The following is a 25,473-nucleotide window of genomic DNA, read 5'->3' on the forward strand; positions in this document are numbered from 1 at the left end:
AAAGTAGGTTAAAAATACTGTTTGGCTCCCTGGCAGAAATTGTCATATTTATTCAGTCAGTACATCACACTGAAATCAATACAAAGGATATTTGTATGGTGGCTTAAAATAGTAACATATTAATAAAAATTCTTGTGATCTAAACTGCAAGTCTTCATCTTCATAACTTCCCTCTGGCCACTGGGAATTCTTCAGCCCTCCAGCTAACTCATCTGGTGGGAGAGCTTGTGAAGAGTAGAGATAGGAAGAAGACCCTGACTCGAGGTCTCATACAGCTTTAGAGGAAAGTCTTTCATTCCAAGAAGAACCGGTTTGGAGTTCTCATCTTCAGTTGGTCGTGGTGGGCTCACCCACACACGCACTGCATCCCTCCCCTCTGTCACCCTAGGCACAGCAGGACATGAGTTAGACCTCATCCTAAATAAGCGAAGTGAAAGCCGCTCAGTCGTGTCCAACTCTTTGTGACCCCATGGACTGTACAGTCCACAGAATTCTCCAGGCCAGATTACTGGAGTGGGCAGCCTTTCCCTTCTCCAGGGGATCTTCCCAACCCAGGGATTAAGCCGGGTCTCCCACATTGCAGATGGATTCTTTACCAGCTGAGCCCCCAGGGAAGACCAGTCATAAATAAGCATAGGTTAAATGTGGAGAGACAGGTCAGAGGGTCTTTAAGGACCCTGCGAGCATAATCCCTGGGGGCCCCAGATAGCTGACCCTCCCACCAAAGATCTCCAGGCTAGAGTGTTGTTTTTGTTTAGTTGCTCAGTTGCTCTTTGCAACCCCATGGACTGCAGCACTCCAGGCTTCCACACCAGTCCTTCACCATCTCCTGGAGCTTGCTCAAACTGATGTCCATTGAGCCGATGATGCCATCCAACCATCTCATCCTCTGTCGCCCCCTTCTCCTCCCGCCTTCAATCTTTCCCAGCATCAGGGTCTTTTCCAATGAGTCAGTTCTTCACATCAGGTGGCCAAATATTGGAGTTTCAGCTTCAGCACAGCCCTTCCAATGAATATTTAAGACTGATTTCCTTTAGGATGGACTGGTTGGATCTCCTTGCAGTCCAAGGGACTCTCAAAGAGTCTTCTCCAACAGCGCAGTTCGAAAGTATCAATTCTTCATTGCTCAGCCTTCTTTATGGTCCAACTCTCACATCCGTATATGACTACTGGGAAAACCATAGCTTTGATGATATGGACCTTTGTCAGCCAATTAACATCTCTGCCTTTTAACACACTGTCTAGGTTTGTCATAGCTTTTCTACCAAAGAGTAGGCGTCTTTTAATGTCACAGTTGCAGTCACCATCCGCGGTGATTTTGGCTTCAGTGTGAAGAGGCAAAGGTGCTCTATTTGACCCTTATGGTTTAAGAGTTTCTAGAGAGCCCAAGGAGTAAGGGCGCAGGGGGCATTTCTGTGGCCCTGGCTCTGCCTCCTCAGAGCACCCCCCAACCTCACTCCCCACCCCGGGGAGCCAGCCACTGCCCTCATGTTGCCGCAAACTGCAGGCACCACACAGACACCCAGTGCTGAGCTAAGATCACCTGTCAGGGAGGCTCCTGGCCACCGATCCAAAACCTTGGAGAAGAGAACAAGGGTTACGGCCGGGCTCATTCAGCGGATCCTGTATGCCCGCTCCATAGAGTCTCACGAGGCTCCTTGCCAGTGTGTGAAGTGTCCCATGTGTGTTTGCTCAAAGCTCCTCACCCCCTGCCTAGGAGGAGCTTCCCTCCCCCCCACTTCACAGATGAGAAAGCAGAGGCTTGCGAGTGAAATACTTCTCTCGAGGTCACAGAGCCCGTAAGCGTGGGTGCCTGGATGCAAACCTGTTTTCTTGGCTGCTTTCCACCCCAACCAGGGAGGTTAGAGACATTCACCTTTAGCACAGTCAGTGTAGTTGGTACATTCATCCCCACTTTAAAGACAAAAAATCTGAGGTCCAGGGAGGCTGAAAGACTAGTTGCTGCTGCTGGAGGCACCATTCCTAGCCCAGCCTTTTGTCTCCCAAACAAATTCATCTGCTTCTTCCTCTCCAACAGAGGCTAGATTTTTTTCCCCCCCAACGTCCTGCTGTTGCCGTTTGCTCTGGAGGGAATGGAATCATTCAGCCAAGATTCAGCCTTCTTTTAATCTGCAAACTCAGACGTTCAGAGGCAGCTAGAGACTCGCGTTTCCATCCTTAATTACTTCTGCAGCTCCTTTCCAAATGCCAGCCCCCACCCCAAGGATCTTGAGGATCTTTGCCTGCAGAAGTCAGAGACTTAGAGAATTTATAGCTGTTGAAGGCACCTCGACTAACGTGACTATTTAACAGATAAGGAAGTAGACCCTCCAAAGGGGGAGGTGATGGGCCCAGGTCACAGGTGCATGTTAGAGGAGCCTTAGAGGCCATTTGCTCCCAGTTCCTATGGCAGTCTCTGTGAAGCAGCCCCAGACGAGGTCTGTCCATCACTGACGGCCCCAGTCATTGGAAAGGTGACCTCATATTGAGCTACAACGCGTCTCCCTTCCACTCCCACCCAAAGCACCTGGTGCCATCCATCTAAATTAATCTTTCTTTGTGTGATCTCCTGAAGGTTCCCATCTGTCCCTACCTGAAATTGAGTGGAAAGATTTTATTTTTACTCTTAGGTCTCTTCTACGTGGTGTAAGGTTTCAAAGGCCATTTTAACTTAGTGTTTTCATGAGGCTTCTCTCCAGGCACCTTGAGAAGGTGCAGTTGCTGGGTTCATCCACATCAGTCCCAGACAGAGCGAAGCATTTCTAAAAATAGGAACCGGCACGACTCCCCTGGAGGTCCAGAGGTTAAGACTCCACGCTGCCGATGCAGCGGGCATGGGTTTGATCCCTGGCTGGGGAACTAAGAGCCCACAGACCATGCAGCATGGCCAAAGAAATTTTTTTAATTATTAATTTAAAAATTTAAGAAATAAGAGCTGGCGAGAGTCACCAGTTCCAGGGTGCACTCGGTGAGAGCCACCCCCGCAGAAGGGCTTCTGCGTGCCGGGCGCCCCCACGGCTCAGCGGGGCAGGATTCTAACCGGAGACCTGCCTGCATTCCCCAAAGGGCGGGGGCAGGCAGTGCTGTGGGGCAGCGAGTGTCCCTCTGCCCGTGAACAGGCGTGTGCACGCGTTTGGGGATGAGTGCGTGTGAGTGAGCGTGTGCGTCCGTTGTGTGAGTCGGTGAGGCTGAGTGAGTGTGTCAGGGAACACGTGTGAGTCTGTGTGAGTGGCTGGGCAGAGACAGTACAAAGACGGACTGAAAATACTGTATCAGTCAGGGTCCCAGCGGGAAGCAGATGGCACCTGCCGACTGGGTAACCGGAGGAGGGTTGAGTAAAGGGCCTGTTTCAGAGCGGAGAGGAAAGCCTCAAAGGACCGTGCAGCGTCCACAAAGGGGGCAGTAACGGGACGTTGGTGACGGTCCAGGTCTGAAGGGACGAGGGCAGGAAGCAGTTCCCAGTCCCGAGACACAGAGTCGCAAGCAAGAGAAGCAAAGGCCGGGGCAGCCCAGGGCGGGGTCAGGCAGGGAGGAGCGGGGTCAGGTATGGAGGAGCAGGGTCAGGTATGGAGGAGCGGGGTCAGGCAGGGAGGAGCGGGGTCAGGTATGGAGGAGCGGGGTCAGATATGGAGGAGCGGGGTCAGGCAGGGAGGAGCAGGGTCAGTAGAGACACCCAGCACAAGCCTGACAGCTTTCCTCTGTGAGGTCACAGCCCTGCCCTACCTCCTGGAGGCCTCTGCGCCTTCCATGCTCCTCTGAAAGCCTTGATTGCCCAACAAAAATGCACGTATTCACAAGTGTGGGCAATTTGGCAGGTGATTTCTTTTTGTACAGGATCCTCAATTTCTACGAATAAGGCGAAACCCACGCTCTGGATAGTAAATCCAAGCCAGAGTAATGACCGGGAAGCACTCTTCCATCCCCCAGTCCTACTCCTTTTATGGGAAGTTAACCTCTTGGGCAGTTTGACCATCTTTTTTTTTTTTCTTTCTCTGCATTTATATTCATGCAGCATAGAATTCCAGGGCTTTGAAGACCTTGAAAAGCTTATCCCTGGACCTCAGATTGGGAGCCCCTAGAGTTAAGTTGGAAGAGCCCTCTCAGACCTCTTTTTGATAGGATTTATAGCTCATCATCTGCCCCTCACCCCCAAGGAAGGCTCAGAAAGACTTTGAGACTTGCCTGAGGTTACACGGCCCATGAAGAGGAACCCAGGGACCTGATCTGTGGCCACTAAGCAGCTGTCAGGGATATAGTCCCCCACCCCAACCCTGATTGCTGGAACGACAGAATCAGAACCGTGCATTTAGCATCATTGGATTTCTTGTTCCTCCCCTGAGAGCTCCCAAGACAGCTTTGCTATACTAAAAGGCAACGCGGTTTTGGATTTCCTCTCTCGGAGTCTGGGACAGAAAACACTCTTTCAGCTGCGAGATGTTCCTCAGGCCGTAGGTGTTTCTAGCGATCGTTTGGTGTTGGAAACGTCCCCACCGCAGCTTTCATGAAACTCTGAAATCTGGCGCGTGTTCCGCTTCCATGTTGCAGAGAGTCGGCGCGCTCTCAGGCCGATTGACAGAGACAGAATCGAACGGCACCCTTGGCTTTGATCGCACTTTCTGCAATCTGGATTTTTTTCCTTCCAAAAGCCATAGAAAGTGTGATAAAATCAGTCATTTCCATCAGTTCTGCAGAAACACGTGCAGGTCCTCTCGGCTCGGGTGTACGGGTTGGAATTCTCTCTCCTCCGATTTCATCGCTGCTTCCTTTGGCTCAGGGTGAGAGGCGAGGCAATGAGAGCGATCCTGAATTCATTCAGCCCTTTGTCACTCTCGTGTCTAGCCACAGGATGGGTAGAGGATGCTGGCTGACACTCCTGGGCACTTAAGAGCCTGACCTTGGCGAGTGGTCTTTGTGGGTTACCCCATCGCCTCTGAAGAGGGCGGGTTTTATAACGGGAAATCTGAGGCTCAGAGGCTGCATCTCTCTGCCCCCAGACCACGCAGCAATTAGTGCTGGAGTTGGAATTCAAACCCTGGCGGGCTGACCCCCGAGCTTGTGTTCGCAGCCCCAAGCATGCTGGCAGGACTGGTATGGTCACCCCCATTTTACAGACGAGGAAACTAAGGCCAAAAAAAAAAGAGAGATCACTCCCAGGATCAGACAGCTAGTAACTTAGCTCTCTGGTATATCTTCCAGCTTTGTGTCCATTGATCTTTCCCTGCCTTGTTAAAGATAAATTATTAGTAGTATGTTTTTTAAAAAAAGATCCAACACACCATATTTTAAATGTCTGCCTTTGCGGTCGGTTAGGTTCCTAGAACGTGAGTCAGTCAATGTAACCTGGGACCCTTCTCGCAGGGGAGGAGTCCCTGCCTGCTGGATGTTGCCTCAGCCCCATGCAAGGAGTTTGCCAGGAGATGTTTTCCCGTCAGTGTAAAAAATCAACTGTAAAAGTATATTTCGGCTGGCAAAATTACTTCCCACCAGGCAGAAGCTTTGCTGAGAACGCCGCCTCCCTCCCTCAGACACCCAAATTCCAGGCCCAGGTTTTCCCTCGCAGGTTCAACCCGGATCCCGCACGTTCGTTGCTGTTTTCCTGCTGTTGTAACAGTTACGTGTCCCTGCTTTCGGAAGGAGTTTCCACCACTCCCTGGGAGAGGGATCATTTCTAAACAGATGTCTGAGAGCTTCCAAGGGATTTGTACGTGGTGATAAAAAACCCTTCTCCATTCAGTTCAGTGACTGCCGGGACTGCAAATATCAGCTCAGCGTGGGAAAGCGCCATTCAGGGTTGAAGGGAAGGGAAGTGAATGAAAGTTGCTCAGTCGTGTCCGACTCTTTGCGACCCCGTGGCCTATACAGTTCAGAATACTGGAGTGGGGAGCCTTTCCCTTCTCCAGGGGATCTTCCCGACCCAGGGATTGAACCCAGGTCTCCCGCATTGCAGGCGGATTCTTTACCCGCTGAGACACGGGGGAAGCCACTCAGGGCTGGAGCTGTCGAAAGGTGAGCCGGGCAGCTCCCGCCCGTGGCGCCTGCCCCTCACTGGAGGTGTTCCGGCAGCGGCAGGAGACCCGTCCAGGCTAAAGTGGGGAGGCTTTGGGGCTTTCTTTTAACCTCCAGTTACAACACGTGCTGTGTTTGCTTCGTGGCTGACCGGGAGAGGGCAGGACCAGTTCCTAGGATCAGGGAATTTTTTTTTTAACTTTCAACTTTACAGTGTTAGGTTGGTTTCTGCCAAACATCAGCATGAATCAGCCACAGGTATACACAACGTCCCCTTCCTCTTGAAGCCCCCTCCCGGCCCCCTCCCCATCCAGCCCCTCCAGGGTGTCACAGAGCCCCGGATTGAGACAACTTTATCTGTCTGTTATTCTTGGCCACACTGGTTCTTTGCTGCGGTGAGTGGGCTGCTCACTGCAGCGGTCTCACGGGCTCCAGGGCAGGTGGGCTCAGAGGTTGTGGAGCATGGGCTTACTGCCCCGAGGCCTGTGTGATCCTCCCAGACCAGGGGTCAAATCCACGTCCCCTGTGTGGGCAGGATGACTGCCAACCATGGGGCCTCCAGGGAAGACCCAACCAAGGAATCTTTAATCTAGTAGAGATGATAAACCTGCACTCAAATAACGAGAATGTTCTCACACACACACAAATCTGGTGCTGCGGCGAGCCAAGGATAATAAAGATGAGATAGAGGGGAAGCAGAAGAGAGGTCCAGGCAGTGGTTCGGGCTTTGCCGCAAAAACTCAGTGTGATTTCTTGGCAAGCCCTCATTCCCCCTGTGGGCCTCAGTTTCCCCCTCTGTAAAATGGGCTGGCTACAGGTGAGCGTCTCTAAGCCTGATCCAGTGCATGTGGGCGTCTGGGGAAAGGCTTTGGAGACTCTGGCTGCTGAAGCATGCACTCTTTATTTACAGACCTGTGATGTGTACCCCCCCACCCCGAGAATGAAGCTTCCACACTGCCCTGCAGCAGCACCTCTGACAAGTGATTTATTATGGTAATTGAGACTTGTAACTTACTCATTCTTTGTTGCTGCCGGAGGCAGGAGGAAGCACGATACATGCGCACGCGCGCACACACACACACACACACACAGACACACGCAAGCTTCTCAGTATTGGCAGGCCTCAGAAGTGTCTGATTCAGTCCTGTGCTGAGGGCATCCTATCTGGCCTCAGAACAGGTGTCTCCGTGAGGGGCCTGGCGGGAAAGCCGGCTCAGCTGGGGTTTGTGAAGAAGCACACACAGGGCTCCCACTCCCGGCCCCCCAGCCAGGGCAGAGGATGGAGCCGGGGTCCCCGGCAGGGGCCACATCCACAGAGTGACCCAGCTCCAGGCAGGCCCACAGTGAAGCTGGGCAGCAGCTGGTGGAATCAATACCCCACCTTCTGCTTCCTGCCCGCTGGTCCCTGGCCGGTGCCTCTCACCCACCAGCCCCCCACTGGAGACCAGGGAGGAATCGGGGGCAGGAAGGCAGCCTGTGGAGGCCGGAGACCAGAGGCTGGGTGCTGGGGGCCTTCCCTGGGGTCCAGTGATTAAGACCCCGAGCTCCCAGTGCAGCGGGCATGGGTTCAATCCCCGGTCAGGGAACTAAGATCCCTCCCGCCTCATGGAGCAGTCATAACAGAACAGAGAGAGGCTGGGTGTTAGGACAGGTGACCCCTCAAACAGCTGGGCTCCGGGGGCCCCCTGTACCCCGAGGGCCAGCCCTGCCAGTCGGCGCCCCCTCCCAGGCTTCCCCCCGCTTCCCAGCTCAGCACGGGCAGGTGTCTGGGGTCTCCTCTCTCCCTGACAGTTCTGGCATCGTTGCGTCAGAGCCGCACTGCGCTTTCCTCCCCGGCCGCTGTGTTTTCACAGGCAGCAGCTGAACGAGCTGCCGGCCCGCTCCAAGACTGCAGCCAATGCTCCCTTCAAAGCCTCTTCTCGCAGGGAAGCGGCAGGGGGTGGGCAGGGAGCTGTGGGTTCCAGAGGCACCATTTGGATCCCAGCTGTGCCCCCTTGCTGTATTTCCATGGCGCATCTGGGGAAACCGAGCCTGAAGCCCTGAGCCCCGGGTTTTGTAGCTCCTCCGAGTGGCAAAGCCAGAGTCCCAGTCCAGGACGGTCTCATTCCAGGGCCCCTAAGCCACCAGCTGCCCCTGTGGAGCTGCTGTTGTGAGAAGCCTCGATGAAATGACGGGTGTGGAAGCCGCTGGCCTAGAGCTCAGCGGGAGAAAGTGCTGCACGTACATTATTTCCCTGCACTGTTCCCACCAGCAGCATCTACTTCCCCACCCAGCCAGCTGTCAGATCTCAATGTTTCTGCTGGGGAGAGAGACAGCCTTTGTTCCTGCCTTGTCCTAGCTCCACCTGACGAATGGGGAGAAACGCAGATGCCCCAGTCAGTAGGAGGAAACTCGCAGGCCAGCCTTGCGAAGCTCCACTGTGAGATGTCAGGAGTCTGAGAAATCCATTTACCCCTCCAAGAAGCATTTACCAGACTCATTGCTGGAATGGGCAGGCCCTCACGCAAAGAGAGACGGGGAGATCCAGCTTGTAATTAATAGTCCCCAGTTGTTGTTCTAGAAACTATTTCTGTGTTATCTGGCCATGGCGGGTCTTTGCTGCGGCATGCAGGATCGTCGTTGCAGCCCGCGGGGTCCCTAGTTGTGACGTGCGGGCCCAGGAGCTGCAGTGTGGGCTTAGCTGCTCTGACCAGAGATCAGACCCGCGTCCCCTGCATTGCAAAGCGGCTTCTTGCCCACTGGACCACCAGGCAGGTCCCGAGAGTCCTAATTATTCACTACAGTCTGGGGTGGCAGGTACTGGAGCAGAGGCCTGGGTCCCAGCAGAGACAGGAAGGGTAGCCCGAAGGGGTGTTACAGCCTCAGCGCTGCAGTTCTAAGCCCGCGTGCCTGTGTGCTAAGTTGCTTCCATCATGTCAGACTCTGCAACCGCAGGGACTGTAGCCCACAAGGCTTCTCTGTCCCTGGGGTTCTCCAGGCAAGAATCCTGGAGTGGGTTGCCATGTCTTCCTCCGGGGGATCGTCCTGACCCAGGGATCGAACCTGCATCTCTTGTGTCTCCTGCATTGGCAGGCAGGTTCTTTACCACTAGCGCCACCTGGGAAGCCACCACGCTGGAAAAAAAAAAAAAAACAGCAGTGATTTGTAGTGCGTGCCGATTTCCATGGTGTAAACACTCCACCGTGGTCAATTTTGAGCCAAAGCACGCAGCCCCTGATCTTGGCTGTGGGAAGAGAGACAGGTGAGCTCCCAGGGTGAGGTGCGCCAGCCAGGCCGCTCCCCCTCTCTGCTCCACCCACCAGGTCTCTGAGCTTTTCAGGATGCAGCATCCTTGCCCTCAAGAGGGCCTGCAGACCCCTCAGCCGGGCAAGCTGCCCCAGCTCCGGCTGTTCTTACCTCTCAGCTCCCCGCGCTTCAGGTCTCAGGGTTCAGGCCACTTTCACACGAGGCCTTCCTTGACCCGCCAGCCTCCATGCCCTGTGCTCTTGCATTCAGTTTTACCTGATGATGGGTCTGCGTGGCTCGTTCCTATTTCTCTTCCTCACCTGAGAGCAGATCTTGCCGGTGGATCGGCGGTGCCCAGCACCACGCCTGGCATGGAGCAGGGTGCTCTGAAGAGCTGTGGGGAGCAGAAGTGAGAGGCCGTGGAGATGGGCCCTGCGGGATGACTAGGAGTCTGCGCGGTGGGGAAAGGGAGGAGAAGGGGCATCAGGGGCAGAGGCACAGAAGTCAGCATCCACGGAGCATGTCCAGGGGGTCCAGAAGGCAGGCAGCGTGGTGTGCGGGCCGTGAGGGGCCTCTGCCGGTGAGGCTGGGACCTCAGGCCCGAGGCTTGGCATTCCAGGCCAAGGAGTTGAATGCAGACACCGTCCTCACTGACCCCATTTCCTAGCCGAGAAGACCAGAGCCAGAGAGGCAGGAATCAGAGGATTTGGGAAAAATCAGGGCTCAGCCACAGGGTGGGGCTTCCTGAGTGGTGCTAGTGGTAAAGAATCCACCTACTAAGGCGGGAGACATGAGAGACGCAGGTTCAACCCCTGGGTCGGGAAGATCCCCTGGAGGAGGGCATGGCCACCCACTCCAGCTATCCCTGCCTAGAGAATCCCATGGACAGAGGAGCCTGGCGGGCTGCAGTCTGTGGCGTCACAGAGATGACTGAGTGACTTGGCCCGCATGTGGGGACGGGGTAGCTCAGCCCTTCTGTTCACTTTTCCGCTTATTCATTTATCTGTTGGCCGCATCACACGGCTTGTGGGGTCTTAGTTACCAACCAGGGATCAAACCCCAGGCCGATGGCGATGAAAGCACCATGTCTGAACCACTGGACCACAGAGAATCCCACGCCCTTCTTCTTCCTCGGTGAGGTGGCTGGCGTCCTTCTTTGGACACTTCATGGCTTGCCTATGCTCTTTTTAAATGTTTATTTTATTTGTCATTTACTCATTCAGCCGCTCCGGGTCTGAGCTGTGGCGCATGGGATCTTTAGGTGCGGCATGTGAGCTCTTCGTTTCGGTATGCAGGACCTAGTTCTCCCTGACCAGGGGTTGAATCCGGGCCCCCTGCATTGGTGGCATGAAATCTTAGCCGCTGGAGCACCAGTGAAGTCCCCTAGCTTCTATTATTTCACTTTGCCTCGTTCTTAGGATGAGGAAGGAAACGGACATGTCTTGAGCACTTACGATGTATATTAGGGCACCATCCCATCCCCGTCCTTCCTGTAGCCTTTTTATTCTCACTTATCGACCAAAGCAAAAAGCTCAGAGAGGTTGAGTGACTTGCCCAGGGTCAAAAAGCAGGTTAACAACAGCTGTGGAACCACACGTCAATCTCCTAGACTTCCTAAGGAGGTTTGCTCCTCACAATGTGGTGTCCTTGGAATTTGCCCTCTCTCTAATCTTGAGTGACTCCCCAGCTTTAGCTCATTCTTTGTTCTTCCACAAACACTTCTTCCCTCTGAGCCTCAGTCTTCTGAGCTGTGACATGATGGTGGTGGTTTAGTCGCTGAGTCGTGACCAACTTGCAACCCCATGGACTGTAGCCTGCCAGGCTCCTCTGTCCATGGGATTCTCCAGGCAAGAGTACTGGAATGGGTTGCCGTTCCCTTCTCCAGGGGATCTTCCCGACCCAGGAATCAAACCCGGGTCCCCTGCACTGCAGGCAGAGTCTTTCCCAGTAACCGAGCTGTGAGGGAGGAGTTTGCAGTAGTCAGGGTAAGTACTGCTAGCTGCTGTAACAAATAGCCCGTCCAGCTCAGCGGCTCAGCAGAGGCTTACGCCTTGCCCGAGGCACCGTGCCCTGCGGGTCAGGATGGGAGGAGAGCTGTGTGCAGTCGTCTGGGGTTCCCACCACCCTGGGGTGAGCCTCCTCTGGGGTCTGAGTTCTCCCCTGGCTCCCGAGCACCCGGCCACGAGGGTGGCACACAGCCCTCACACGCCCCAGCCCAGTGGTAAGAGACCTCATCTCTGTTCACAGTCTGTTGACAAGAACTGGCCCCGGGGGCCCAGATAAAGGCGAGGCAGCTGGGAAACCCGGTCCAGCCGGGTGCCAAGACGGAAGATAACCCCGACCCTGGTGCGCACAGAGCCTGTCTCTGCCACAGGGTGGGGCCAGATGCTGTGATTCCCCCCACCCGGCCATACCGAGTGCAGAAGTCAGGACGCCTGGGTCGCTCCCGTGTCTGCCGCCGGGGCCTCCCCCTCACCCCCCAGATGAAAGCCGTTCCTCCTCCCGCCCTCGCGGGAGGAGAACCATCCCTGCCAAGCCTCCTCTGAGGGCGTGTGGGCGGCGAGATAATGATCTGAGCGTGCTCACTGCCTCTTGGAAGGCAGGTGCTGGAGGGAAACCAAGTCCGCTTTGGTTCTTCTCTCTGTTCCCTTCACATTCCTTCCCAAGATAAATTTAGCCAGCCGTGCTCTGAGCGGCGGTACCCAGGATACCGACTTTTTGTTCTCCGAGCCCACGTCGAAGCGTTTCCCACGGCTGTGGCCGTGAGCCGGGGACGCAGACCTCAGGAGCGCGGTCCCGGTCTCGGCCCTGCGCCTCTGTGGCCCCCGCCTGCCCCGACCCCAGCCCTCGCTGCTGCGTGTTTCAGACAAGGGCCCTGAATGCTCCAGTGACCTGAGACAGAATGCAGAATACAGAAGGGCTTTCAGATCCAGCGCGAGGGCTGCTGTGTCCTTCCCAAAGAAAGAAAGGAAAGAACCAAAGAATAATTACCGCCACTTAGCGCCCAGAGGCAGGATAGCTCTGGTGGAGAGCACAGACTGAGGAGTTGCAAGTGTGCATCGGAATTCCAATTCAGGCAAGCGACCTTGTCAACTGTCTCCCCATCTGCAAAATGGGCCAACACTGCCTTCTTCTTGAGATTTCCTGAGAAGCTCAAGAGACGTGCGTGTTTTCTGCTGCTCTGTAAATGCGGATGTGGAGATGGAGATGCTTCATACGTGGCCTCCTACTCTCTTACAGCTGGTCTGGCTCAAGCTTGGTGCTTTTTGCCTTGGTCTGTGAAGCTCTGTGCTGCCTCCACCCAGACCATACTGGCCCTAATCTTCTTTTACATACTATTTTATCTGACTGCACCAGGTCTTATTGGCGGCACGCAGGATATAGTTCCCCATCCAAGGATCGAGCCCAGGCCCGCTGCACTGGGATCACGGTCTCATAGCCTCAGGACCACCGGGGAGGTTCTGATACTCACCAAACTTTTGAGGATGAGGTAGCTGCTGCCGTATTTCCTTGTCCTCCAAGTCTTTTTTTTTTTTTTTTCCTTTTTGGCCACACTGCACGCTTTGCAGAATCTTAGTTCCCCAACCAGGGATCGAACCTGGGTCCCAGCAGTGAAAGCACCGAGCCCTAACCACTGGCCAGCCAGGGAACTCCCCCACCAAGGCTTTGCCCGTGGGGTTAAGTGGCTGCCCTTCTTGCAGCCTCCTTCTCAGGCCTGGGTTCATTCTACCACTGTCAGGAAGACCCTTCTGTCTTCCCAGCCTCCAGCTGCAGAGCCCCCGCAGGAAACACATGCCCGGGCCAGCCTCCCCAGAGGCCGTTTTCTCCCTGGATCCTTTCAGCCTGTCTGAGGCCTCCAACAGCGAACAGGTGCTTCCCTCAGGCACAGGCAGGAATCGAAGGTGGACCCCCTCTCCCCATGCTCCCCCCCACCCAGACAAAGCTCTCCAAGCCCGAGCTTCCTGCCTGTGAAGTGGGGGAGGGGAGGGCCGGAGTCCCGGGAGGGAACAGTTAGGGGTCTCAAAAGGGGCGACTGCATGGATGCACTCTTCGCAGACTCTGGGCCTCAGGCGGGAGGCTAGACCGGCTACAGGCCCCGCAGAGGAGCCAGGAGACAAAAAGCACCCTGCCTGCCTTCCCTTCACCCTCTGGCCACCCACGGGCACCTCCTACTGGCAGGACCACCCCGACCCAGAGGGCAGGGGCCTGGGTGGGAGTGGTCTCTGCAGAGAAGGGCAGAGAGGACGTCCGACTCAGAGGTCAGGAGCACGCCCACCTCAGAGGGTGGGCTCGGGGGTCACCCCTCTCACTGACTGTGGAGGAGGTCTCAGCACCCCCCGGGTTATAGACGTCGGAAGTGAAGCCTCAGGGGCTGAGTCCCAGGAAAGAGCCCACACCTGCAGCCTGTGGTGGTGGAGCCCGGATTTAAGCTCACTTCTGCCTGACCCCGGGATTCCCAGAGCTGACGTGCGTGCTGGATGCGTCCCTCAGTCCTGTCCGACTCTGCGATCACACGGACTGTGGCCCACCAGGCTCTTCTGTCCATGGAATTTCCCAGGCAAGAACACTGGAGCGGGGTGCTAGCTCCTCCCCCAGGGGATCTCCCTGACCCAGGGACTGAAGTCGAGTCTCCTGCACGGGCCGGTGGACTCTTTACCGATGAGCCAGCGGTGACAGTAGCCGACATTTACGATTTAAGGTGGCTCATCCCCCAACAAGTGACCTTCTCCCTCCGCCGTGATCCTTCCGTTATCTGTCCCCTCGGGCTCAGCGCTTCATTCTCCCCGCTGGACAGTTTGGAAGGCAAGCATCTCTGGGAGGGGCTTCGTGTCAGTCACTGGACACTTCCAGGGAGTGAGTTTCTCAGCTGTCCCCTGTTCTGAGAGAGGCCCAGGATGGGCCTGGGAGCCTCCAGGGACTGGAAATGCTGAAAGGGAGGCGCCCGAGAGAAAGACCGACGTGGACGCCGCACAGCTGCGGAGCTCTCCGTGTCCCTTCTCAGTCACCCCCTCACCGAGTCCTCACCCTCTTCCTGGGATGCTGACATTGGGAGCCTGTGTTACCGCTTTGGGGCAGCAGCCCAGAAAGATTACCCTTCGCTAGGGTTCGTTTCCCAGGCGGCACCAGTGGTAAAGAATCCACTTGCCAATGCAGGAGACATAAGAGACGCAGATTCCATCCCTGGGTCAGAAAGATCCCCTGGAGGAGGGCACAGCAACCCACTCCAGTGTTCTTGCCTGGAGAATCCCATGGACAGAGGAGCCTGGCGGGCTACAGTCCATGGGGTCGCGAAGAGTCGGACACGATTGGGCACACACACACACACGCAGAGTTAGTTTCACCTGTAACCACGTAGAGGGTAACGCGCTGGCTTTAGAAGCCCAGACACAAATGCAACTCAAGTCCTGGCTGACTGTGACGGCCGGTAGACGCCTTCACCACCACAGGCATCCCCGAACGGGGTGACGCCCACCTCGCAGTGTTCAGTGAGGGTGAAACCTGACCACTCTGCTCAGCCTCCCGCACAGTTCCCGGTGGACACAGCAGTCCCGGCCGGGGACGCTCAGAGAGCAAGTGCTTGAACGGGGCAAATCCAGCGCTAGGTCTCGGCCAGCTGAGTCACCCCGAACCAGTCATTTAACCCCTAGAGCCTCGTTTGAAAAGTAGGGCAGTCACACCCTTATCCACTGGCTTCTGAGATGCGGTGTCTAAAAGCATTTATTATTATTATTATTATCATCATCATCATCATCTTGGCCACGCCTTGTGTCATGTGGGATCTCAGTTTCCTGACCAGGGTTCAAACCTGCGTCCCCTGTGTTCTAAGCACAAAGTCCCAACCAGCGGACCGCCAGGGAAGTTCCTGAAAGCCGTTTTTAAAGCCGCCCTATAAAAGCACTTTAGGGATCAGTGTGTTCTTTCACAGTATCGGCACCGGGGAGCCTTCCCGGGTGCTTGCTGACTTTGTTCCAGACCCTGTTCTCAGCCCCTGACAGTGTGACTTCACTCCGTTTTCATGGCAGCGCTCAGGAGCAGGGCTTCTGTACTCTGCTCGCTCGCAGATGAAGGAACGGAGTCTCAGGTTAAGTGACTGCCCTGCGTTGCGTAGCTGGCAAGTGGCAGAAGCAGGCTTTGAATCCAAGCAGGCCGAGCCGCCCACGGCAATGGGCACACCCGTCTGGGAGAGGACTCCCAAAGAGAGAACCGCAGAAGCCGGGAGTCCAACGGGGCTCACACTTTCCTACACGCCAGACTCACTTAGAGCAATCAGATTTTTAGGAGGCAGCCTCCCGAGACCTAGTCCTGAGATGTTGGTTCTCTGGGTTCAGGGCAGGGCCTGGAGATCTGCCTGCTTAACAAACCCCTCCAAGGTGATGGCTGTGCAGGCGGCCGGCTGACCACACGGGGAGGACCGCGGCGGGCGTCCCGCCCCACCGTCGGGCAGGGCTGGGCGGTGAACGAGGGCTGCAGGGCTCCAGGGGACCCTGAGGGTCCAAGCGGGAGAGACAGGCGCCCACAGCGGGCCCGCGCCTCCCCCTCTGGCCTCCAGGTTCGCCAAGTACTACAAGACGGACAACGGCAGTGAGTATCGCACCCTGCTGAAGGCTTTCGGCATCCGCTTCGACGTGCTGGTCTACGGCGACGTGAGTCCTGGGCCGGGGGCGGGGCGAGATGCAGGCCCTTTCTGGGCCCTCGAGAGGCTCCTTCGGGGGCCGGGTTCTCCGGCTGACCCGCCCAGAGACCCTCGCTGGTAGCATTACGCAGTGGGGGTCGGGGGTAGGGGGCGCACACTGGTCCCCGAGAGGCCTTCTGGCTCCACGGCCGCCCTGGCTGGGAGCCCCAAGTTTAGCCTCAGGCCTCACCGGACCTGCTGAGCGTCCTGCACGCTCACCTCGGTCTTTGTGCACCAGGCTGGCAAGTTCAACATCATCCCCACCATCATCAGCTCCGTGGCGGCTTTCACCTCGGTGGGAGTGGTGAGTGCGGGCCCTCCAGGCTCGGTCACGGTCACGGGTCACGGTCACGGTCAGGCCCGGGGCGGGGTGAGGGGAGAGGGGGGAGGGGGAGGCGAGGGGGTGGGGGGACCCTCTTCTGCCTGGAGCCATCCCCTCCGCGCTGGGCCAGCATCTCCTGTCCTGGCGCCCACGTGGCCAGCGCGCCCCCCCCACCCCGTTACCAAGTCCCTGTTCCCCATCACCGTGAAGGTGACGGGGTTTGGGGTGGTGGGGAGGAGACCCCAGGGTTCCCAGACCCGAGAGCCAAGCGGGCGCAGAGCCCTGCTCCCCGGGGTCGGGCACACGCCCCCCCGCCCCCCACATTTCCTCGGCTTCTCCCAGTGCATTTCAGGGTGGGCCCACCCCCCCGGAGCTGCGGAGGTGGGTCCCAGAGACAGAGCAAAGCCCTTGGACGTTTTCCTAAAGGAAATGTCAGCCGGGAGGCTCTGGAGAGCTAGCCGCACCCCCAGGGCAGTCCTGCCCCGCCAGAGCTTCCCGCCACCCTGCCCCCCACCCCCTCGCCCACAGCGCTCAGAGCCCCCAGCTGTCCCGCCACCCTGCCTCCTGCCCGCATGCTCAGAGCCCCCCACTGTCCCGCCAGCCTGTTCCCCCGCGCCCCCCCCCCCCGCCACCCCGCAGCGCTCAGAGCCCCCCGCTGTTCCTCCAGGGCACGGTCCTCTGCGACATCATCCTGCTGAACTTCCTCAAGGGGGCCGACCAGTACAAGGCCAGGAAGTTCGAGGAGGTCAGTGGTGGGGGGCGGGGGGGTCCACGAGAGGCAGGGGAACGCGGGGCAGGGAGGCAGCTGGACCCTGGACTGTCCTGGGTCCACGAAGGGGAATTCACTGGGCGGGGGGCGGTTCCGACGGGGCGGACCTTGGCCAAGCGCAGGGCGTGGTCATCGCTCTTAGCATCTCCACCCACTCGTCCTCCCTCGGGGTGGGCAGACCCTGCTGTGGCTTGCCTCGGGGCTCGCTTTGCCCTTGAGTTGCATGGGAACAACCTTGGGGTCACCCCGACTTTCCCTAGCTCCCCTCGGACCCAGCCGTGAGCCCCGACGGCTGAATCCGCCACACGGGGGCCCAAGGGAAGACCCCGCCCACAGTTGGAGCCCACTCATGCCAGCGCTTCTGCCTGCAGGTGAGCGAGACCACGCTGAGGGTCTCCGCCTCTGCCCACCAGGCGGACACTGGCGACCTGACCACGGAGGAGAAGCAGTCCACGGACTCGGGCGCCTACTCTATCGGCCACTAGGGCCTCTCCCGCCAGCCGCAAGCTCAGCCTTGGGCTCCCAGCCTCCCGACGGGGGACCCCGCAGGGCGCGGGGGGGATGGGAGGGAGAGGGGCTCTCATTTCTGCTGCTCACCCCCAGGGCCACAGCCAAGGCCTGAGTCTGACCGCTGCCCTGCAGAGGTGTCCTGCTCCCACGAAGACCTGGTCTTACCTCACCCCCTGCCTCACTCCGCTCTACTTCCCAGGACCCCCAGGGCAGTGGCACCTGGCCATCCCCCTTCCAAAGAGTAGAGACAAAAACAGAAATGACCATGGGCCACGGGAGGCCACCAAGCCCAGGCACCTTCACACGTGTTAGCTCATTTACTCCTTAGAATAGTCCTGCGAGGTAGATATTAGGTTCCCTCTTCTGAAGATAAATGGAGGCTCAGAGAGGTTGAGTCGTTTGCCCCGGGACACACAGCCCGGAAGCGAGAGAGCTGGGCTTTGAACCTGGGTCTGACTCACTCCATCACTCCCACCCCACCAGGAGACAGGGGACACCCGGAGGCGTCCGCCCTTCCGCTTCAGCCTCCTCGACCATGACCACCATCGTTCCCGCTTCCTCACAAGTGCGGCCCTTGCAGTCCCCAGGAGCTCAGGCAGGCCCCGTGTCAGACGGGGGTGCAGGGTCCCTTTCTCTGACTTGGGTGGATCCCAGATGCAGAAGGAAACAGGAGACGTAACCGTCGGTGAATTTTTCCTTCCCTCACCTCAAGCCAGAGAAGGGAATCTTCTCATTTTCTCTGGGATCCCCACAGGGTCGTACACATCCGGGCCCCTCACTCAGGAGCCCAGCTAGGTGCCCACTCCCTTGCCCGGGGCGGGGTGGGCTTCCCACCTGGTGCCCTGTTCCAGGAGGTCAGCGGGTCTTCTCCATCACATGGACAAAAAGGTTGGGTGAGCAGCTGGTCAGCGGGCCTGTCCCTGCAAGGCCCAAACGAGGTGGTCGGTCTTCTGACGTCAAAAACTAAAGGGGCTTTAGGAACCCTGTTGTCTGATTCTCTTCCTTACAGATGCGCAAACTGAGGCCATGGAAACGGCTCGTCCGTGGTCCTACAGTTAGCGAACCAGAGGCGTCCTGCCGCTGAGGGAGTGGGGAGCGAGGAGCGGACGCAGGCAGCCCAGCTGCCTCCCTGTGCCCACTCACCCCCTCCCTCCTGTGGTAGGGGCCCAGAAAGGTCACCAGGGCAGAGCTCAGGGCAGGTCCAGCTGAGCTTCATGAAGCGTGTGCTAAGCCACTCAGTCGTGTCCGACTCTGAGACTCTGTGGACTGTATGTAGCCCATCAGGCTCCTCTGTCCACGGGGTTCTCCAGGCAAGAATCCTGGGGTGGGTTGCCATGCCCTCCTCCAGGGCATCTTCCCGACCCAGGGATCGAACCATGGTCTCTTACATCTCCCTCTTTGGCGGGTGGGTTCTTCACCACTAGTGCCCCCGGGAAGCCCTTAGGAGGCCTGAGGCATGCAGTCTGTGTGTCGTCTTTTGGAAAAGACGACATTAGGCGTGGGAAAGTGCTCGTGCCACTGAGTGCTCTGGAGTGGGAGTTCCACCAGTTTCACGGGAGATGCCGCAAAAAGGTGGGCGCCCAGGCCAGACCATGAGGCCTTAGCAGAGCTTGATTATACAGGGAGGGCTGGTCCCTCCAGAGAAGGTGCAGGAAAATGGGGGTCAGGGCAGCTGGGGGAGTCGTTTGGGAAGGCCCGACCCCCATGACCCCCACCCCATGGGGAGAAGGGGTGAGATTTCCCCACAGGGGGCCTGTCACCCCGTTTCCTGCTCTGCCTTCAGTCCACCCTCCCCCTGCCCCGTCCTTAGGATGCTGGGGTGACACCTCCCCAGGGACCAGCCAAGGGAGGAGGCAGCGTCTGGAGACCTGAACAGTAGAGATATCAGTGAAGGCCGAGCTGACCTCTGCAGCCAGGAGCCCCACCAGCGTTCCTGGTGAACCCAGCTCTCAGGAGGCTGGGGTCACAGCGCTGTTTGTTCTCTGATGAGGGGACTGAGGCGGCTCCGTCCTGGGGGCACCCCCTCCTGCAGCACCCCCCTTCCCTCCAGACCGCGACGGTCCTCCTTCGGGTGCCCCAGCCCATCCCGGGCCTGAACTCGTGGATGTGTGACCTTGATGTTGTCTTCCCCACGGCCGAGCTAGGTCACGGTTCCCTGTGCAAGACTCAGGGCTGCTCTCAGGGGCAGCCCCAGGACTAACTCACCTCTGCCGCATCACGCGTGCTCAGCACGCGCGTCAGACTCCTCCCCCAACCCCATCCCCCTGTGCTGTGATCAGCTGTGTCCAGCTCTCTGTGGCCTCACGGACTGCAGCCCACCAGCTTCCTCTGTCCACTGCAGTGGGCTGCCATTACCTTCTCCAGGGGATCTTCCCGACCCAGGGATCGAGCCCCCGTCTCCTGCATCTCCTACATTGGCAGGCAGATTCTTTCCCACTAGTGCCACCTGGGAAGCCCAAGCTTGCTGTGAACCAGTGAAGTTGCTCAGTCATGTTTGACTCTTTGCGACCCCATGGACTGACTATAGCCCACCAGACTCCTCCATCCATGGAATTTTCCAGGCAAGAGTACTGGAGCGGGTTGCCATTTCCTTCTCCAGGGGATCTTCCCGACCTGGGAATCGAACCCAGGTCTCTGACATTGCAAGCAGACGCTTTACCGTCTGAGCTACCAGGGAACAGCTTGCTGTGGTTTTGTCATTAATCCTGATAGAAAAAGAAATCTGCAATATGTGGACATTTGAACCAGAACCCACACTCACTCCTAACAGCTCAGCAGCAAAGCTTACAGTCCGTGATAACCCATCATTGCCAAGCCGTGGGTTAAATGAGAAGTAGGCTGTGTCTAATTCAACTTTCATTTTGTTGAAGAAATTGAGGCTAAGGTTTTAGACTAAAATGGTAGATCTGGGACTCGAACCCAGACTTTTACGACTCTGGAGTCTGGGATCTCGATTTGCATGCCACATCCGGCTGGGGAAAATGAAGAAATTTGTTGGTCCCTTCTTCTCTGTATGTTAGGCAAAACCAGATTTTGCTGCAGGAACAAATTGTGAAATCTCGGGATGTTGTTCAGTGAAGTAGGTCAGACAGCCCCTTCCACTTGGTAGCTGTGCTGTCTGAGACACGTAGACCCCCAGATCACTATGGCAAGGGACGTGAGAACTGGAAGGTCAAGGGTGACCACAGAGGGTCACTTAAGGCCAGGCCTGGGACGTCCCTGGTGGTCCCGTGGCTACGACTCCATGTCACCCAATGCAGGGGGCCTGGACTTGATTCCTGGTCAGGGAACTAAATCCGACATGCCACAACTAAGAGTTTGCGTGAGCAATGAAGATCGAACATCCAGCGTGCCACAGCTGAGAACTAGTGCAGCCAAATAAATAAATAAATATTTAATAAGTAAATAAATAAATGCCAGGCCTGGCCTTCGTATCAGTTCCAACCGCCTCCCACCGGTCAGACCCAGCGCTGTGGTGTAGAACCCAGCTTTACTGCAAAAACACCGGGGAAATATAGCCTTCCCAGGTGCCCAGGAAGAGGAAACGGCAAACACATCGGCTTCATTGTCTCCCCTCTAATAGCTTTTCTTCTCCACAACCCGCCCCCCCCAACATGTGTGCTAACAGTTACACACATTTTTCCCTTCTGTGTTCCTTCTCACAAAACCTTTTTCTTGGCAAGTTATCAATCAATCTCCCAGAGGTATTAACAGACAACACACTCAGGAGTTTCTTCTCCTAAGAATATTTGCTTTTTAGTCAAGGACTTCAGAGTTGAAAGGCCTTAAACAGTCAAAGGAATGAATATATAATGGTTGAACTTGAGGGTGAATAAGAGACAGGACTGGATACTTGAAGACTATCTCATGTACTACCCTGGCCTACCTCAAGCAAGCTTCAGTCTGGAAGGATCTGAACCCTTCTGCCATCCCTTTCACTTCCCTCCCTCCCTCTCTGACCCTGGCTGGCGGTATATTGGGACACCAGGATTAGCTAGAGCCCATCCCCCATCAAGGAGATAAGTGAAGCCGAGAGGAGGAAATCTGGCTTCCCTGGTGTCTCAGACAGTAAAGCATCTCCCTGCAATGTGGGAGACCTGGGTTCAGTCCATGGGTCAGGAAGATTCCCTGGAGAAGGGAATGGCAACCCGCCCCAGTATTCTTGCCTGAGAATTCCCATGGAGAGAGCGGCCTGGTGGGCTACAGTCCATGGGGTCGCACAGGGTCGGACACGACTGGGCGGGTGACGCTTTCCCCTTCACTGCCATTCAGCAAGTCCCAGAGCCCCCCGTGCAGAGCTCAGCCTTCCCTCCCGCCACCCCGCCCCACCGCTTCTGCTTCTTTTAGAAGGACGGTCTCAAGAGCTAGCTTGTTGGACTTCCCTGGTGGCACGGCAGATAAAGAATCTGCCTGCCAGCACGAGGACACAAGTTCGATCCCTAGGCCGGGAAGATGCCGCCTGCGGTGGAGCACCTCCAGCCCGTGGGCCTAGAGCCCGTGCTCTGCAAGAGGAGCAGCCCCGCGGTGAGCGGCCCGAGCGCCACAGTGAGGAGTGGCCCCGCTCACCGCAACCAGACAGCCCGTGCGCGGCAAGAAAGGCCCAGCGCAGCCAACACGAAGTAAATCAATTCTAAAAAAACAAAACAAAAAGGACTAGGCTGCTGCAGTCTGCAATGCAGGGACCCGGGTGAGGCCTGACCCCAGGGCAGCTCCCCTTCGCTGCCCTTGGAAAGACTGAGATGCTGTGATTAGGAGCCGCCTGACCCAAATTCCATCCAAGGCAGATGGACAGACCCCTCCACTGAGGACAGGCCTCTTCACCCGAGGGCAGTCCCCAGGACCCAGCCCTGGTGCGGTTAAGGCAACGCCAAGGCCCATTCTCCGGTTGCCAGAGACCTGCTCACGTCTGCGGGCCTCAACCCTGTGGCTTCAGCACCAGCCACTCCCCCTGCGGGTCTCCCATCCTGTCTGCGCCTTTAGAAGCGAAGCACAGCCGGCAAAACTGGATTTCCTTACATTTAAGCTTCTTTGTTTCTTTTGGCGGCCCTGGGCCTTAGTCGTGGCTCGTGGGGTCCTCATCGCGGCACGCGAGCTCTGAGTTGCAGCAGGCGTGTGGGGTCTAGTTCCCCAGCCAGCGATCGAACCTGGGCTTCCTGCTTTAGGAGAGCAGAGTCTTACCCTCCGGACCACCAGGGAAGTCCCCAGACCGTGGAGTCCTAAAACTCCACACCTCATCCGAGGCCGGTACAGATAGACACACACACACAGATACACACGCAGATCTGTTCAGACACACACACTCCCAAACATGCTGGCCAAAGACACAGTGGTACACACAGAGGTGTGCGGACACAGACTCAGGTGTCTAAGGTACAGAGTGACACACGCACACGCTCAAGAGGTACGCAGACATACAGTCGTCTCCACAGAGACGCAGAAAATGTGCACACGAGCCACACACAAATACATGCCGGCTCGCACAGACTCATGCATATTTACAAGTCCAGATCCACATATGCACAGATATATACAGGCGTCTGAAGACTGACTCAAGCACACGCCAAGACACCCACACACCCGTGCACATGTGTGCCCCAGGCATCCTTGCACACACTCCCCGGGCCCCATGGAGAGCCACACCCCCAGGAAGTCTCTCTCACTCTCTCTCACCACCCAGGGCTCTCTGCCCTCTGAACAAGAGTTTGCAGTCTCACCTTCTTGCCTCATCAAGCTCCGACCCTTCCTAGAGCCCAGCCTGGGATGAAGCTAAGAGCAGGAACACTGTTCTGTCTCCGTGACCCCAGGACCTGAGAAAATGCGAGAAGCGGGGAGACCCGGGGCTGGAGAGCCAGCCCTGGATACACCAGGCTGCACACGGCCTGACTTGGGCCCTGAGGCCCTTGGGGAGCGAGGCAGCTCCCTGCTGAGACAGTGGCCCCTCCAGGGAGGGGAGGTAGGCAGGGGCAAGAGAGGGGACGCAGGATGGAGGGGCAGTGAGGTGGACAGCCTCCCATGAGGACAGGGGCGGGGAGCTGTCTCGGAACAAACTGGGCCTTGGACTCACCCACAGGTGGCTGAATTAAATTCTGAATCAAAGACACCCATTCCCATCCACTTTAGTTCACGGATTCCTAAAATGTCAGTGTTCACTCTTACCATCTTCTGCTTGACCACATCCAATTTCCTTGATGCGTGGCCCTAACCTCCCAGGTTCCTATGCAACATTGCTCTTTACAGCATCGGACTCTACCTTCACCACCAGGCATATCCACAGCTGCGCTGGATTTCCGCTTCGGCCCAGCCTCTTTATTCTTTCTGAAGCTATTCCCCAGTAGCATATTGGGCACCTTCCAACCTGGGGGGCTCTTCTTCCAGTGTCATATCTTTTTGCCTCTTCATACTGTTCGTAGGTTTCTCAAGGCAAGAATACTGGAGTGGTTTGCCATTCCCTTCTCCAGTGGACCACATTCTGTCAGAACTCTCTGCCATGACCCGTCCATCTTGGGTGGCCCTACACGGCATGGCTCATAGGTTCATTCAGCCACATGAGGTTGTGATCCATGTGATCATTTTGCTTAGCATTCTGTGATTGGAGTCTTCATTCTGGAGTCTTTGGGTTCGTAGTTCTTCCTTCTTCTGTCTACCTTCTGACAGATCAGGATAAGAGGCTTGTGGAACCATCCTGATGGGAGAGACCGGCTGTGGGAAAAACTCGGTCTTGCTCTGGTGGGCAGGGCCATGCTCAGTAAGTTTTTAATCCAATTGTCTTCTATGAAGTCCTACAAGAATTTCTAGGACTAACATGGAAAAAAGACATCTTTTTTGTCACAGGGGACTGGAATGCAAAAGTAGGAAGTCAAGAGATACCTGGAGTAACAGACAAGTTTGGCCTTGGAGTACAGAATGAAGCAGGGCAAAGGCTAACAGAGTTTGCCAAGAGAACGCACTGGTCATAGCAAACACCCTCTTCCAACAACACAAGAGATGACTCTACACATGGACATCACCAGATGGTCAACACCGAAATCAGATTGATTATATTCTTCACAACTGAAGATGGAGAAGCTCTATACAGTCAGCAAAAAGCAAGACTTGGAACTGACTGTGTCTCAGATCATGAACTCCTTATTGCTAAATTCAGACTTAAATTGAAGAATATAGGGAAAGCCACTAGGCCATTCAGGTATGATCTAAATCAAATCCCTTATGATTATACAGTGGAGGTGACAAATAGATTCAAGGGATTCTATCTGGAAGACAGGTACCTGAAGAACTATAAATAGCAGTTCATAACATTGGACAGGAGGCAGTGACCAAAACCATCACAAAGAAACAGACATTCAAGAAGGCAAAGTGGTTGCCTGAAGAAGCTTTACAAATAGCTGTGAAAAGAAGAGAAGCAAGAGGGAAAGGAGAAAAGGAAAGATATACCCAACCGAATTCAGAGTTCCAGAGAATAGCAAGGAGAGATAAGAAGGCCCTCTTAAATGAACAATGCAAAGAAATAGAGGAAAACAACAGAATGTGAAAGACTAGAGATCTCTTCAAGAAAATTGGAGAGATCAAGGGATCATTTCATGTAAAGATGGGCTCAATAAAGGACAGAAACAGCAAGGACCTAGCAGAAGCAAATTAAGAAGGTGGCAAGAATACACAGAACTACACAAAAAGATCTTAATGGCCCAAATAATCATGACTCTAGAGCCACTCACCTAGAGCCAGACGTCCTGGAATGTGAAGTCAAATGGGCCTTAGGAAGCATCACTATGAACAAAGTTAGTGAAGGTGATAGAACTCCAGCTAAGCTACATAAAATTCTAAAAGATAATGCTGTTAAAATGCTTCACTCAATTAACCAACAAATTTGGAAAACTCAGCAGTGGCCACAGGACTGGAAATTGTCAGTTTTCATTCCAGTCCCAAAGAAAGACACTGCCAAAGAATGTTCAAACTATACAATTATGCTCA

General features: G+C 56.1%; 1 protein-coding gene across 1 annotated transcript in view; it reads left to right on the top strand.

The window, feature by feature from the left end:
* P2RX3 (purinergic receptor P2X 3) overlaps positions 1–18,388 on the top strand; it is a 31,817-nt gene extending 13,429 nt beyond the window's left edge. The window contains exons 9-12 of the mRNA XM_043481746.1: positions 15,782–15,875; positions 16,143–16,208; positions 16,894–16,971; positions 17,367–18,388. Coding sequence (XP_043337681.1) covers positions 15,782–15,875; positions 16,143–16,208; positions 16,894–16,971; positions 17,367–17,480 — 352 coding nt within the window. The 3' untranslated portion in view covers positions 17,481–18,388. The remainder of the gene's footprint in view (positions 1–15,781; positions 15,876–16,142; positions 16,209–16,893; positions 16,972–17,366) is intronic.
* The last annotated feature ends 7,085 nt before the right edge of the window (positions 18,389–25,473 follow it).

This window comes from Cervus canadensis, chromosome 11 (assembly GCF_019320065.1).
Source record: "Cervus canadensis isolate Bull #8, Minnesota chromosome 11, ASM1932006v1, whole genome shotgun sequence".
NCBI lineage: Eukaryota > Metazoa > Chordata > Mammalia > Artiodactyla > Cervidae > Cervus > Cervus canadensis.